At 45.3% G+C, this 14836-nt stretch overlaps 1 protein-coding gene across 1 annotated transcript in view; it reads right to left on the bottom strand.

Moving 5' to 3' along the window:
• Positions 1-14836, bottom strand: part of C1D (C1D nuclear receptor corepressor) — a 147646-nt gene that overhangs the window by 119406 nt on the left and 13404 nt on the right. The window contains exon 2 of the mRNA XM_086927585.1: positions 12415-12558. Coding sequence (XP_086783711.1) covers positions 12415-12555 — 141 coding nt within the window. The 5' untranslated portion in view covers positions 12556-12558. The remainder of the gene's footprint in view (positions 1-12414; positions 12559-14836) is intronic.

Below are 14836 nucleotides of genomic sequence, written 5' to 3'. Positions count from 1 at the left end.
AAAGTTTATAGTTAAGGCTGTTGACTGCTAGTGGAAAACCAGTCAGGACTGCTTCTTATCCGAGGAATGTGTTTGTCTCTTGGGCCCATACGTAACATGCAGCTGGCCACTGCGGTTGCGCAAAGAGCTCTGGAGCTAGCACAGGAATTCGGTGGGAGGCAGCCCTCTGTTGGAAATTTCCATGAGCGGAGAGGAATCCATATTAGCGAATTGCAGAAGAGGAGGAGTGGTCAGTTCAGTTTGGTTCTTGCAGAGGAGAGAGTAGGATGTCTGCTGGAGCTGCAGAATACCGTCCAGTTCTGGAATGGAGAAAGAAGGCAGATGATTGCTGAAGCTGAAGAGAGAGCAGTAACTATCAGCTGGGACTGCCAGTTTGTCAGAGAGCATCAAAGCGGATGGAGGAGCTAAGGCTCTCAGCTGGAGCAATTGAGCCAGAGGCGTGTAGCTGTGGTGACGGAGGGAGAGACAGAGAGAGAGCCCTGATCCCACCAGAGACAGAGAGAGCCCTGATCCCACCAGAGTCAGAGAGAAATCTTCCTTCTAATAGGTGAGGTAGTCTAAACTAGTCGCCTTTACACTTACACCTTAATCTTGTCTTTATTCCCTAGGCTATTGTATGTCTAATCCTTTTCTTCCAGCGGTGTGTTAAAAGTTCCTGTCCCCGCAGATGACATTGTCCCTGTATGTCTAATCCTTTTTTTCAGCGGTGTGTTAAAGTTCCTGTTAGTCATAGAGACCCCGCAGATTTGTGTATGTGTATTTTATGTTTATTGTAATAAAGATACCCTAGTTCTTAGTGAACTAGTGTGCATGTGTTATTCTTAAGATAGAGCTAAGCTTTTTTCTAACCAGATGCTGTGCAGCAACTGGCGGATCAAAAGGGAGTAGGAGCGCTTAAATCAGGGAATAACTCTTACACACAGTGTGTATATCTTTTGTCCCCATACAGTGGAGGTAACCTTGTCTCCTAGTCAGGTATTACTGTTTGAACAGATGTTACCCCTGATCAGGTAAGTGATAACTGAATAAGTAGGGAGAGAGAGAAGACCTGCAACTAAGGGATAATTGATATACTAAGTAATTCGGCCATCCCATAATATTATTGTAGTAGCGAACCCTTAGTGAGTAGTGAGAGAGACTTCCCAACATAGAGAGACAGAGAGCTAAAGGTATTCATAGGAAAGTGGTCGTCATTGGTAAGTGGCGTTAGTGAGAGCACTGATTGTGGTCAGTGTGTAGATCTGCCGGATTGCAGATCGGATTGTAAGTGAGCGAGCACCGGGGGACACGGTGTTTAGTTCCGCTGGATTGTGGACACAATAGAAAGTGAGTGAGCACTGGGACTGCAGGCCCGTGTGTAGGCACGCCGGATTGCGTGTCGAGTGAGCACTGATGGTGATCAGTGTGTAATGGTAGATAATCAGAACTGCCCCAGGGTAGATTAGTCTGGACCCATGTGGTCGCGAGACTATGAGGTATGAGTGTGGTGTAGGGCATGGATGTCCTTAGTAATCAGTGAGTACTCTTAGTATCCCTATAGATTTAGTGGTGTTTCTGATGATATGAGCTTGTATATTGCGAGTTCCCCATCCTCAGGTAGGTACCCAGGTGCCTGGATAGATGGTCCTGAGGAGGGAGGTGGTTACGTTCCGGCTGGGTTGGAGGGGCTCTCAGGAGCTGATCCCATCTAGTCTAGAACCCGGTCGTTACATCTGGCGTAGTCGGCTGCTTACGAAGCCTGTGTGCCCTGGCCATGTGCTTGGATAGTTTCCCATAAGTTGTGGGGGAGTGCCCTAAGCGCCAGTTACATCTGGCGTAGTCTTGCAGTTTACGAAGCCTGTGTGACCTATTGGCTTGAACAGCTGAGTTTCCCATATGTTGTGGAGGAGTGCCCTGATCGCCAGTAACATCTGGCATAGTCGGGCAGTTTATGAAGCCTGTGTGACCTATGGGCTTGAACAGTTGCAGTGTGAGGAGATTGCAGTACATCATGGCATTTGGCTTATGCAGGGTGGAAGAAATGCTTTTCATCTTGGTGTTTGAATTGTCAGGCTTGCAGGATGACATTACGTGAGGGAGCCAATAACATCTTTGTGGTGATCCAATTGTACAAATGTGTGTGAAAAAATGCTTTTAAATTGCCCATTAAATTGCTTGCTGCATCTGCTTATGCTGTGCTATGTGAAATGTGTTCATTGTAATATGACTTGTGGAGTTCCTTGTAAATAGCTCCTTGTACATATGCCTTGTAAATAGCGCCATATAATTGTGGCTTGTGAGGTGCATGTTCTCATTTTGACTTGCTGTGTTCCTTGTGAATTGCGCTTTGAATATATTCCTTGTGAAGAGCTTGTCATTTTTTGAACTTGTTGACTTTCTTGTAAATATGGCTTGTGAATAGCGCCATGTGGTTATGGCTTGGACAGGGCATGTTATCATTACGTTAGGCAGGAGAGAGCTGGATCTCTTTCAAGTGCTTGGGGATAACGTTTTGAAGATGTGCGTACGTGTTATGTGAAAACGTGGAGAGATGAGTTTGTGACTTTCCCATGTACTGCAGTCATTGGGGAATGATTGTGTTTGGGCTGCCAAAGGGTTAATATCTTGTATTGAGATGGCAGTATTTATTTTAACATGCTGTTTAACATGCATGGTTATTTGAGCTGACACTAAAAGTCAGTGAGTGTTTAGATGAATGATGGTTTGATTTGACTTTCATTGGTTGCTGGGTTCTGCCTATGTGCTTTGTCAGCTTGCTGACAGAAGGGTAACATCTTGCGCTGAGAGTAGAGCTGTGTTCATTTAACATTCTTTTTGAAATGCGTCTACGAATTTGTGTGGGTTCGCCTTGAAACTGATGATTTAATGTGTCTGACTCTTAGAGGTCGGTAAGTTATAAATCAACCAGTCGGATTGAGATAAGGGTTTGCACGAAGGGTGCTTTAATTAATGCGTTAGCGGTTGTGAAAAACGAAAATATAACAGTCCCATCATAGAATGTGCTTTTAATTAGTGAAATGCAACCGTGTGCTTTTAAAAATAAAATGTGTGTTCTTGAAATTATATAGATTATTATTTTTCCAATGCAAGCTGAACCTTTTTCAAATGCAAATGTTTCTGATATGTAGCAGACCATTGTGTGAGTGTGCCCACTCAGTTAGAAAAATGACTATTTGAAAAACTGATGAATCTGGCCCTTTTTAATAGGTAAACTAGAAGAGCTTGCACACTAAATTATGACATGTTACCTTGTTTTACTTCTCATGTTATTTTCAATATGGAAACTTAAATGCAATGCTGTTCTACTATTTTTCCCTTTCAGCAGCAGCTGTTTTTATAATAGATTTATTTTAAAATGCTAGCCTGTGACTTAGTTGCACAAATTATGTCCTTATTATTTTCCTAAAGTAAAATGTACTGTGTCTGCTAATATTTTTTCCTTTGCAGCTAGTAGCAGTACTGTATTATTTTCAAATGCTGGCATGTCACTTAGTTACAAAAAAATATATGCCCTTTTAATTATGCTTTTCATCACGTTTTAAATCTGCTTCAGTTAGTTTGAGAACGGTGGTTCTGGCCTGGGAACAGAGTTGTTTTGAGTTCCAGGGAATGTGTTTTTAGGTTTCGACCTGGCCGGAGCACTGCGAAGCAGTGCCCCGCCCAGGCGAAAGCTATTGTTTACAATATGGGGGACTTGAATCCGCCCCTTCCTCCATTGGCTAGCTCCATAAATGGAGGCTAGCCATTGGAAGACATTGTTGTCTGTCACTCTTTCCCCCGTTAGGACGCGAATCGGGGGCGTTCCCGTATGTTTTTTTAAGTCCCGCCCCCTTTTCCCGTCATCCGCCCCTTTTCTCTCCTGTCGTCTCCGTTTGCCCTATGTCCCGTTGTTTTCGTCAACCCTATTTCGGAGTTTCTGATAAGTGATGGTACCGGTGAGTTCAGGCTCCGTCCATAGCCCCCCCCCCCCCAGGACTGCCCCTTCCCGCCCCACCCCTCACTCTTTCCCCTGTTAGGACGCGAATCGGGGGCGTTTCCGTGCGTTTTTAAGCCCCGCCCCATTTTCCGTCATCCGCCCCTTTTCTCTCCTGTCGTCTCCGTTTGCCCTATGTCCCGTTGTTTTCGTCAACCCTATTTCGGAGTTTCTGGTAAGTGATGGTACCGGTGAGTTCAGGCTCAGTCCATAGCCCCCCCCCCCACCCCCAGGACTGCGCCTTCCCGCCCCTCCCCGCTGTCAGTGTGCCCGTGCTGTTTTTCCCGTCCGCCCCGCCCCCCCAGGACTGCCCCGTCCGAAGAGAGGAGAGCGGAAGCCAGGGCTACAGCGGCCGAGGGGCTCCCTCGGCCTCCCCATCACCTCCTCGCACAGGTACCGGTGAGTTCAGGCTCCGTCCTATTTTGTCACTCATATTACCATAATTTCGTCCCTCCCATCCTTTGTCTCACCTCTCTCTCATGCGTTCTCTCTCCTCTAGCTAGCATTCTTCTCACCCTGATCACTATGCCTTTGCCAAATTACCACTTTCTCTCTTAGATGCTTCTCTAACAAATCTATTAACTGTATTTGACAATCCTATGTTCATCTCTTTGTCTATTTCGCTCGCCTTTCCTATCATTCCCTCTCCTGTGTCTCTCATTGCCTTCGCAGGCAGACTATAGGAAAGGGGAGCGTCCCTCCTCATTTTTACTTTCAATCTCACCCATCATACCTCGTGCAACCCTGTCCTTTTTGGTGCTGTATTGGCATAACGGGGACTTGGGTCATAGCCCTGTTAGCCCCCCTTCCCCCCTCCCAACCACCACCCCGGGTATGATTGAGTCTGCAAACACCATATATGACAGCAGCAGCATACTGCATATCAGTATATTGCCGCCATCTGTGCTCCAATGCGTGCTTCACTGCTCGAGATGCATAGGTGCAGACAACCAGGGCATACCCAAGCTGTAAATGCACGTGTGCGCAAAAAGCAGAAGTGCCTGTGTGTACCTCACTTTAAAGGAGCACACCCTCACAGTTTGTTGTGTATCTTAGTTAAAATGTTTTGCGTCCTGGAGTGGAAGCTGTGCCGCCAGGCTTTCGCCTGTCCCTGCATTAAACCTTTTTTGGATCAATACGGCGTAATCGCATCATTACACAGTTGCTGCAATAATTAAGTGCTGCATGCAAAACACGACGGACAGACGGGGATGAAGGTCAGCGGAAGCAAAGTAACAACAGTGTTGGAGTATCAAGGAGCCCACGTGCATGTTTTATTTCACGGGGTCAATTCACTTTAAAGGGGAATGCCCCTATATGGCCACTCCACCGTCTCGATGTCAAAGTCCCATTATTATATCTATCTGACAGAGGAAATTGTGCTCTACCATCACAGGATGTTGAATGTCACAGGGACTCGAACTTGGTTCTACAGTTCCAAAGCCGCCTCTTCTCCGACAATATTCCCAACATTCTTGCATTGCATTAAACGCATCTGCTGTCTGTCTCTTGATCAATAGACACCACCTTTCCGGCTCAGCCTAAATACAGACAAGCATACTCATCATGCCAACGTCAGGATATCCAGTTTGTCGTGGGGTATGGCAGCCCTTACTGCATCACACCCCCACGGTGAGTGACTGCAGCAGCAACGCTCCTCCAATCACTCATTCGCCTTCGCCTGTTATCCTAATACAGTACTCCTCTGCCTGTGGACGAAGCACTATACAAGTGCATACATTTCGTCCATCTACATATCGCATCTTAAAGACAAGATGCATTAAATACTGGATTAAACAAAACACCGAGCAGATCAAATAACTTTTTCAGTGCACCCTTACGATTGCCGCCGTGAACAAAGATAAATAAATCGCACAGGTACCGGTGAGTTCAGGCTCCGTCCATAGACCCCCCCCCTCCCCCCAGGACCACCCCTTCCCGCCCCCCCCCCCACCCCTCCCCGCTGTCCGTGTGCCCGTGCTGTTTTTTCCTAACCGTCCAACTGTTTCCACTCTCCCTAATTCCCTTTAACTTGACCCTTTTCTCTCCCTCGACTCTTCATTGTCATAAACATAAGGTCGAGATGGCAGTAGATGAAAGCACCCATGTAGTAGTATGTCCCCGGCTTGGGTCATCTATTTTTGTACCACGCCTTGTCAACTCTGCTCCTCTCCGACCTAGAAGGTGTGACACAGGTGCACCAGGTTTCTGCTGGCTGAGGGTACTGAAACTGGCCCTATGGCCAGTACTTTAATAAGGCAAGGTAAGCTTATTGTTAGAGGACAGGGAGCACTTCAGAGTCAAACCTTCATTTTGCCCGGAGCGCTAAACATTCATGCCTCGTTCCAGAGTATCCCATTTCTGAGGTGAGTACTCTCACCAAGCTGACTTCATTCAGGTGGCCTAATTGGCAGCTGTTTCTAGTTTTTGGTATTCAGCATGATGTGCATTACCCCCTTGGGGTGTGCCCAGCAGCCAGATAAAAAGCACATGGTGACCATTATTGTGTGTTTGAGTCACGTAAGTAGATTCTTGCCTCAACGAACTATAATTAGTACTCCTGTCCTGTCAGAACCCAGAACGTTGTCTAGATTACATTTCTGGTTGTGTCTCTGCCTTTGACTCAGTACCGCACTCTGCTCACTTTCGACTAGGTTTATACTACACAAGTATGTACAAATATACATTGTGGAGCAATTAAAGCCCATGTGTGTCCATCCCCCAAACTTCGCTAAACCGATGTAACTTTATAAGGAGTCTCTTTTTAGAGCTGGCTTGCACAGCTGTCTCATTACCTCATGTAATTAACATAAAAGAGTTACAAGAAACACTACTGAGAGAGGAGCTTTGGCCCTGCCTAAATGTTGGTTATCTTCAATACAGGATATGACTGGGCAGGAGATGTGTTCTTTCACTACAAAAGAGTGCTTAAATTGCACTTCATGCCGTATAGGAAAGCCTAGGCCTCAAGTTCGTTATGGGGATAAACAATTTATGCCATGTTAGATGCCCAGGATCTGGTAATCTTGGAACCTTAAAACAAAGGCAATGGAATTGAAAGGCTTTTACGGGTGGCTTGTTATTCCACTGTTGTCAAGCCTGTAGATGAGGGTTTCCAATTTCCTATCGAAAAATGATGTCTGATGCCATAGATTAAATCTGTTTATTATAAAATGGTTTGACAAATGCAGTAGTCTAACATTTCTTATGAAAAGCATAAGGTTAAGCTAACAGGTCTTTAAGGGTGGCTTTTTGTTACACTGTGGTAAAGTCTGCAGAAGTATTTTGGAACATGGAATCTCACACATTACAATAGTCAGCAAGAGTTTTGGTGTTTAGCCCCGTCTGACAAGCCCCCCTGAGTAGATGTTCATTGTGATAATCCAATTTTATGCATGTGATTTAGCTTTGTGTGTATATTAATCCAATTTTTTTGGTCCGGCTTGTCATATTTAGCTATTTTCCAGGCTCTTGTAGTCAGAAAAATTTATTAAAAACATGCATCCATATACATTTCGAGAGGGGCCATGGAGCATTCCTTTTCGTTGGTCTGTTCTAATATCACTCACATTCTGTTTGTGACGTGTTGGCATATAGAATGTGACAATGGGTCAGCCCACTTCTGCCATTGATTCTCATGGCCTGTGAGTGACTGCAAGGCGGGGGAGATCGTGGCCGTCCTGCTGGCCCTGTCGGGCTGGGTGCTGGTCTGCTCCACACTGCCCACCGACTACTAGAAGGTGTCGAGCATCGACGGCACAGTCATCACCACGGCCACCTTTTGTTCCAACTTGTGGAAGACCTGCATCACCGACATCTCAAACTGCAAGGATTTCCCGTCCATGCTGGCCCTGGAGGGTGCGTCCTGACGGGGGCATGGGGGGCTGTGTCTGTGTCTGTGGGGGGGCTGTGTCTGTGTCTGTGTGTGTGGCTCTGTGTATGTGTGTGTGTGTTGCTCTGTGTGTGGCTCTGTAGGTATGTATGTGTGTGGGACTCTGTGTGGGTCTGTGTGTTTGTGTGTGGCATTTGCGAGAGATTAAGCTATTGGCATTGTAAATGACAGTGCCATTTATTTATCTGTTTTCAAAACCAACACATACATAAAAATGTTGTCATTTACAATGCCAATAGCTCTAACTTTTTCAAAGGTCGAAACCGTTGCATTGTAAATGCTTGTTTGACCTTGAATTCGCCTGGCTCTCAGAGAAAAGCTGTTTTGTAAAGGGAGGGCTTTTCCCTCTTGGAGCGCCGAGCAGTGCCTGTCTTGTTATCATTGGCCATTCTCCAATTTCTTTCCGCGGAGAAATGTTTATGTAAGGGAGGGGTCAGGTCGCTCTTCCTTGCTGTCGGCGCAGACAGCTTCATTGCCTTCAGATAAGGGATCCTTGTACATGCAGAATAATTGGCAGACGCTTGGCCCTTGGAGTTGGATAGATACAGTAGGCCTGGGTTAGCTTCCCTGACTAGAGATTAGAGATGCTTGGACAGCATGGTTGGCAGCAGCCTTGCTCCTGCAATGAGATCAGCACTTGGCAGTGATTCAAAATTACATCACACTGTAGCCTGGCTTCTGCTTATTTTCTGGAGTGGATTCAAACCTCTGAGCACGAACATCTTTCTGAAGGGAGGGGCTGTCTCTCAGAGGATTAGGGTGTTGCTAGGCCCCAGCCTTTCTGGCTGTGTATGAAAAAATTAGATTTTGCCCAAACAAATTTAAAAGTATATGATTTTAATTATTCCTTGTATTCAGAATAATGTTTTTTATTAATTAGGATGTTTCTTTCGACAATGAAAAGCACTTGGGGTGCTTTTTAAATGGAAAATGTATTTTTGCTAGATTAATGATACTTGTTTTCTCGTTGTAGGTTGTTGGGTTGTGGTGTTTGGTGTGTGCGTCGGCCCACCCCCCCTCCCACTCCTTTTTTTTATTTTACTTTTTTGTTTTCATTTTTTTATGTTAGTTTGTTATTTTTGGAAGATGGAACCAGACCAGACCGGATTGGTGGCGGATGAACGGCGGAAGCTGATGACTGGATCGGAGGAAGTGCTTCCTTGGTAAGATGCAGGGTGGTGACCTACACTGATGAATCCACAATTGACTGCCTCGAACACTAAATTATAATGATATTGCACGAGTCATGTGCTATAATCCCTAATTATGGATTGCGGAACAGTATTTACTTGGCTGCATAATTGGGCCTTGCATTTTTCCCATATTCTTTTTTTTCAGATGGACATTATCACAAACAGGCCCCAATTTCATGATTTTGATGTTTATGCAGTACTATATTTTGCCTTTAGTATGCTATGCTATTTTACACTGGTTTATCTTTCACCTATTATGGATTTCCTGTTTTCTGCACAACAGTTTTTGCCAATGAAAGATCGATACAGAAGGATTGTAATTTTTTTAATGGTGGTGCACACGTGTTCCACAGTGTGATACAGTGAGAAACTAGGTGCTAACTGTTTTGTGATGTTGTGTCTTTTAGATATGCACCACACTTAATTTTCTTTGTCTTATTGCTTCATATGCATAGTACTACACCAGCTATTTTGTAGGAATGGGGTTATCTTTATTTTCCTGTTGTTACACTTTCACTTTGATTGGTCCAAGGGTGGTTACCCTAGACTTTAAGTTGTCCTGGGAGGTGTGTCTTTTAGTATGATTATGTCCTACATCTATTAGTACTGTTTGCCCAGACCTTGAAGACCTTTTGTCATGTTTATTTCTCAGATTTCACCAAATTTTTTCTTAAGTTGTCCGAAGTAGGTAGGCCCCATTTAGGCCCCTTGCTGTTTTCATTCCACTAACAAGTCCCTACATCAATAGATTTCATTGGTTATCACTAGAAGTTGTGGCGCATTTAGTTTGAGGATGCTTTGGTTAGTTTCTGTTGTTATCAGATCAATTCTTAGATATGTTTCAACATTCAGGTCAAGGGTGCTTTGATTTGTTTTCAGTTAGTTGTTAGATTTGTATTCCCTACATTAAGTTTCAGATGGAATTTCCCTAAGTTGTCATTCATTTTAGAGAGTTTTTTGGTTTTTGGTTTTGTTGATAGATTATGTTGATGTTTGTTTATTTGGATGTTGTTGTTTATAGATGTTCGCAAAATAAAGTCTAAGGGTGGAATGTCTTGACAGGCTTTTTGGCTCTATTTCGGAATGATAAAGACTTTAATCTTGCTCACATCTAGGATATGTATTGCTAGCTTGTGTTGGCTCTTTTAAGCCCTTTCTTCCAGACCTAGAAGAGGATAGTTGCTTTATATAATGATAGATCCCTTACTCTAATCCATCTATTGCCTATTGGCTTTGTCTTTAGGTACTCTGACAGAGCTAAGGGTTATTTCATCCTTCTCAGGCCTACAAGGCCCAGAACTAGATAGACTCCATTTTGATGGAGCTGAGAGGCTTCAGGGGGAAAGGTAAAGTTTATAGTTAAGGCTGTTGACTGCTAGGGGAAAACCAGTCAGGACTGCTTCTTATCCGAGGAATGTGTTTGTCTCTTGGGCCCAGACGTAACATGCAGCTGGCCACTGCGGTTGCGCAAAGAGCTCTGGAGCTAGCACAGGAATTCGGTGGGAGGCAGCCCTCTGTTGGAAATTTCCATGAGGGGAGAGGAATCCATATTAGCGAATTGCAGAAGAGGAGGAGTGGTCAGTTCAGTTTGGTTCTTGCAGAGGAGAGAGTAGGATGTCTGCTGGAGCTGCAGAATACTGTGCAGTTCTGGAATGGAGAAAGAAGGCAGATGATTGCTGAAGCTGAAGAGAGAGCAGTAACTATCAGCTGGGACTGCCAGTTTGTCAGAGAGCATCAAAGCGGATGGAGGAGCTAAGGCTGTCAGCTGGAGCAATTGAGCCAGAGGCGTGTAGCTGTGGTGACGGAGGGAGAGACAGAGAGAGAGCCCTGATCCCACCAGAGACAGAGAGAGCCCTGATCCCACCTGAGTCAGAGAGAAATCTTCCTTCTAATAGGTGAGGTAGTCTAAACTAGTCCCCTTTACACTTACACCTTAATCTTGTCTTTATTCCCTAGGCTATTGTATGTCTAATCCTTTTCTTCCAGCGGTGTGTTAAAAGTTCCTGTCCCCGCAGATGACATTGTCCCTGTATGTCTTATCCTTTTTTTCAGCGGTGTGTTAAAGTTCCTGTTAGTCATAGAGACCCCGCAGATTTGTGTATGTGTATTTTATGTTTATTGTAATAAAGATACCCCAGTTCTTAGTGAACTAGTGTGCATGTGTTATTCTTAAGATAGAGCTAACCTTTCTTCTAACCAGATGCTGTGCAGCAACTGACGGATCAAAAGGGAGTAGGAGCGCTTAAATCAGGGAATAACTCTTACACACAGTGTGTATATCTTTTGTCCCCATACAGTGGAGGTAACCTTGTCTCCTAGTCAGGTATTACTGTTTGAACAGATGTTACCCCTGATCAGGTAAGTGATAACTGAATAAGTAGGGAGAGAGAGAAGACCTGCAACTAAGGGATAATTGATATACTAAGTAATTCGGCCATCCCATAATATTATTGTAGTAGCGAACCCTTAGTGAGTAGTGAGAGAGACTTCCCAACATAGAGAGACAGAGAGCTAAAGGTATTCATAGGAAAGTGGTCGTCATTGGTAAGTGGCGTTAGTGAGAGCACTGATTGTGGTCAGTGTGTAGATCTGCCGGATTGCAGATCGGATTGTAAGTGAGTGAGCACCGGGGGGACACGGTGTTTAGTTCCGCTGGATTGTGGACACAATAGAAAGTGAGTGAGCACTGGGACTGCAGGCCCGTGTGTAGGCACGCCGGATTGCGTGTCGAGTGAGCACTGATGGTGATCAGTGTGTAATGGTAGATAATCAGAACTGCCCCAGGGTATATTAGTCTGGACCCATGTGGTCGCGAGACTATGAGGTATGAGTGTGGTGTAGGGCATGGATGTCCTTAGTAATCAGTGAGTACTCTTAGTATCCCTATAGATTTAGTGGTGTTTCTGATGATATGAGCTTGTATATTGAGAGTTCCCCATCCTCAGGTAGGTACCCAGGTGCCTGGATAGATGGTCCTGAGGAGGGAGGTGGTTACGTTCCGGCTGGGTTGGAGGGGTTCTCAGGAGCTGATCCCATCTAGTCTAGAACCCGGTCATTACAGGCTCCCACTTCGACAACGGGGAATATTCAAGCATGTGAATCTATGAAAGACACCCCAATACTGGAGAAGCTCTCTAGATACGAAAAATGTGGGCAACATGAAAACTAAATGGGGTCGCTTTCTGTCAGGTTTTTAATAAAACTCGGACATATATGCTATTCCAACTCAATATGTTAGATCAGAAACCTAAGCAGAATATTTAATACACCCAGATCACAGAGGCATAAAAGCAAAGAAACGTTTGCACGACTACATGGAATCTTAATACGGTGGTAGCTTCTTGGTTCTATCTTACCTTCTGAAGTAGCTCACTCCTAGAAACGGAAATCATAGTCTTCAGCATTGAATCAACGGAGCCAACTGACTTTTCATAGGCTATAAGGTATTCATGGATTTCTGTTGGGTACTCTTCCACGTTATTCGTCCCCTTTGACATGATCTTGAGGCGATGTAAGAAACAGAACACAAAGATTTCTTTTATAGCAGATAACATATCACAACAGAAGGCAAAGCTGTCGATGGCCAATACAAAAAGTTACACGAGCATTTAGGATAGAAGCTAACACTGCTGCGTTGTATGGCCCATTTTGGTAATAAGGGTGCAAGGAAAATCATAGATCGGAGATTAATCAATCACGTTTTTGCCACAATATTTAAATAAAGTCAAGTAAAATCAGCCTTCTGGGCCACCACATTTACCCAAACTAGAACAGAGCTGAAAGTCAGTGCAGAAGGGCGTTCAGTTTTTGACTGCTCGGTGGCCTGTTGAGAAATCCCACATTACTTTTTTTTTAACTCAAAGTCTGCCTGCTACCGATATTACACTATCCTTAAGGCCATATTTTAAACACTTAACACCAAATGGTATTGTAGGAAGGGGGAGAGGGGTGGAGGATGGGAGGGTTATAAATGCAATTGACCGAGTGGCATAGAGCTGACTGAGAATTGTTCTTGTTAAGTGTCTCAACAGATGGCTACTTCCTAGAGGTGGACAGTAAGAATGTTCAGTTATCTCCCCAAACCCAACATCAATATGCAACTAAATAGGGCCCTTTTTTTTACATTGGATAACTGCATGTGGAATGATGAAAATAAGTATACCTTATACAGAGCTTTGACAACCACAGAACATGTTAATCATTTAGAATGATCTCAAACTGGAGCAATTCCAGCCAGCTGCTTTTATTAGCAGGAGGTTACTCCCCAGGCAACAGTATGGAGTGCCATATAGAGGGAGGTCTTTGCTGTGGTCTAGTCCCTGAAGAAGTTGAGACCATAGCTGTACTAATTTCTTTGTTCAAACCAACCACAGACCTCTCAGACGGCTAATACAGATGAAAGATGAGAACGCAAAACGTATGGAGGTGGTCAATCTCTCTACAGGGAATGGACTTTACAGTTTAACACAGACCTGGGAATGCCCATGCCAACGCAGATGAAATTTCTAGGTTCTTCCACTTAGACAATGAAGACTCTTTTGGGAAAAGTTAGTCTCATCCTCTTTCATATGGCTGGCTCTGAATGCTGACCTGGTCAGTGAACCGCTTCCCTTTCCGCACAGCTTTGCCTAGGTAGCTGCTGCCCCTGACCCTTGCGGTTGGAGTTCGAGGCCCTCCTCCACCCAGAGGCACCCTCTTACATCACATCCCTGGTGGTCCAGTGGGGAGCGTCTCTGCTGCTCTGCCGCTGCTCTTCCCTATGTCTCTCTGCCTTCTGATCTAGTTTTCCTTCTTCATTTCTTTTAGCCATTTTCACTTTTTCTGCTCTCTTGCCTCTTTCCACTGTTTGCACCTTTTTTCCTCTGTGTCCCTGCCGCTGCACGTTCCTGTCCCCCTCCAGTGCCGATTCCTGCTTCCTGTTTTCACGCCTACCAGCTTTCCAGTCCTCCCCCTCACACTACATATGACGGCCTCTGGCAAGCCCGTCTGTGCCTTGACTGTGCCAGGCGTCACAGACCCTGGTTCTAGGACCATTCACCAATACTAAGCAAGCACCCACCTCGCCCTCCACACCGGACGTCACACAGCATGCTTGCAGACATCGCCAAACGACACCCGGGGCCCCTTTCCCAGCCGGAACTGCAGCTGCAACTTCACTTGCCACCGCACACCAGCCCCTCCTACCGCAAGACCGTCAGAAAACTGACCTAACAACCTCAACTGCATCCTGCTCAACACACGCACCGTCCACAAACACACCGAGGAGATCTGGGACCTGTTTGACTCCATCAACCTCTGACATTGCCTTCTTCGCAGAAACCTGGATGAACTCCACCTCCTCCCCAGACATCGCCACCACCATCCCAGACAGCTACAAGATCATTCACAAGGACTGCATCAACAAACCAGGGGAGGCATCCCCATCATGCACAAAAGCACCATCCGTCTCACCACTGACGCGGATGAGCACTCGACCAACATGGAGAACCTGCACACCCAGACCAACACATACATCACCCGCCGCAACACTCATCTACAGACCCCCTGGACCCCACCCACCCTTCAGTAATTCAATCATCAACTTCATTGCACCCAACGCTCTCATCTTCACAGACTACATCCTCTTAGGCGACTTCAACTTTCACCTGAACAACCCTAACAACAAAAACACATTGTCTCTGCTGGAAAACGTTGCCACTGTCGGACGTCTTCTCCCCAAATCACTCACCTGGAAACATGCTGGACCGGTCTACTCCGCAAGCGACATCACCTTCAGCC

This window comes from Lissotriton vulgaris, chromosome 6 (genome assembly GCF_964263255.1).
Source record: "Lissotriton vulgaris chromosome 6, aLisVul1.2, whole genome shotgun sequence".
Lineage (NCBI taxonomy): Eukaryota > Metazoa > Chordata > Amphibia > Caudata > Salamandridae > Lissotriton > Lissotriton vulgaris.
Note: the sequence above shows the minus strand (reverse complement) of the source record. Positions and strands in the feature narration are given on the sequence as shown.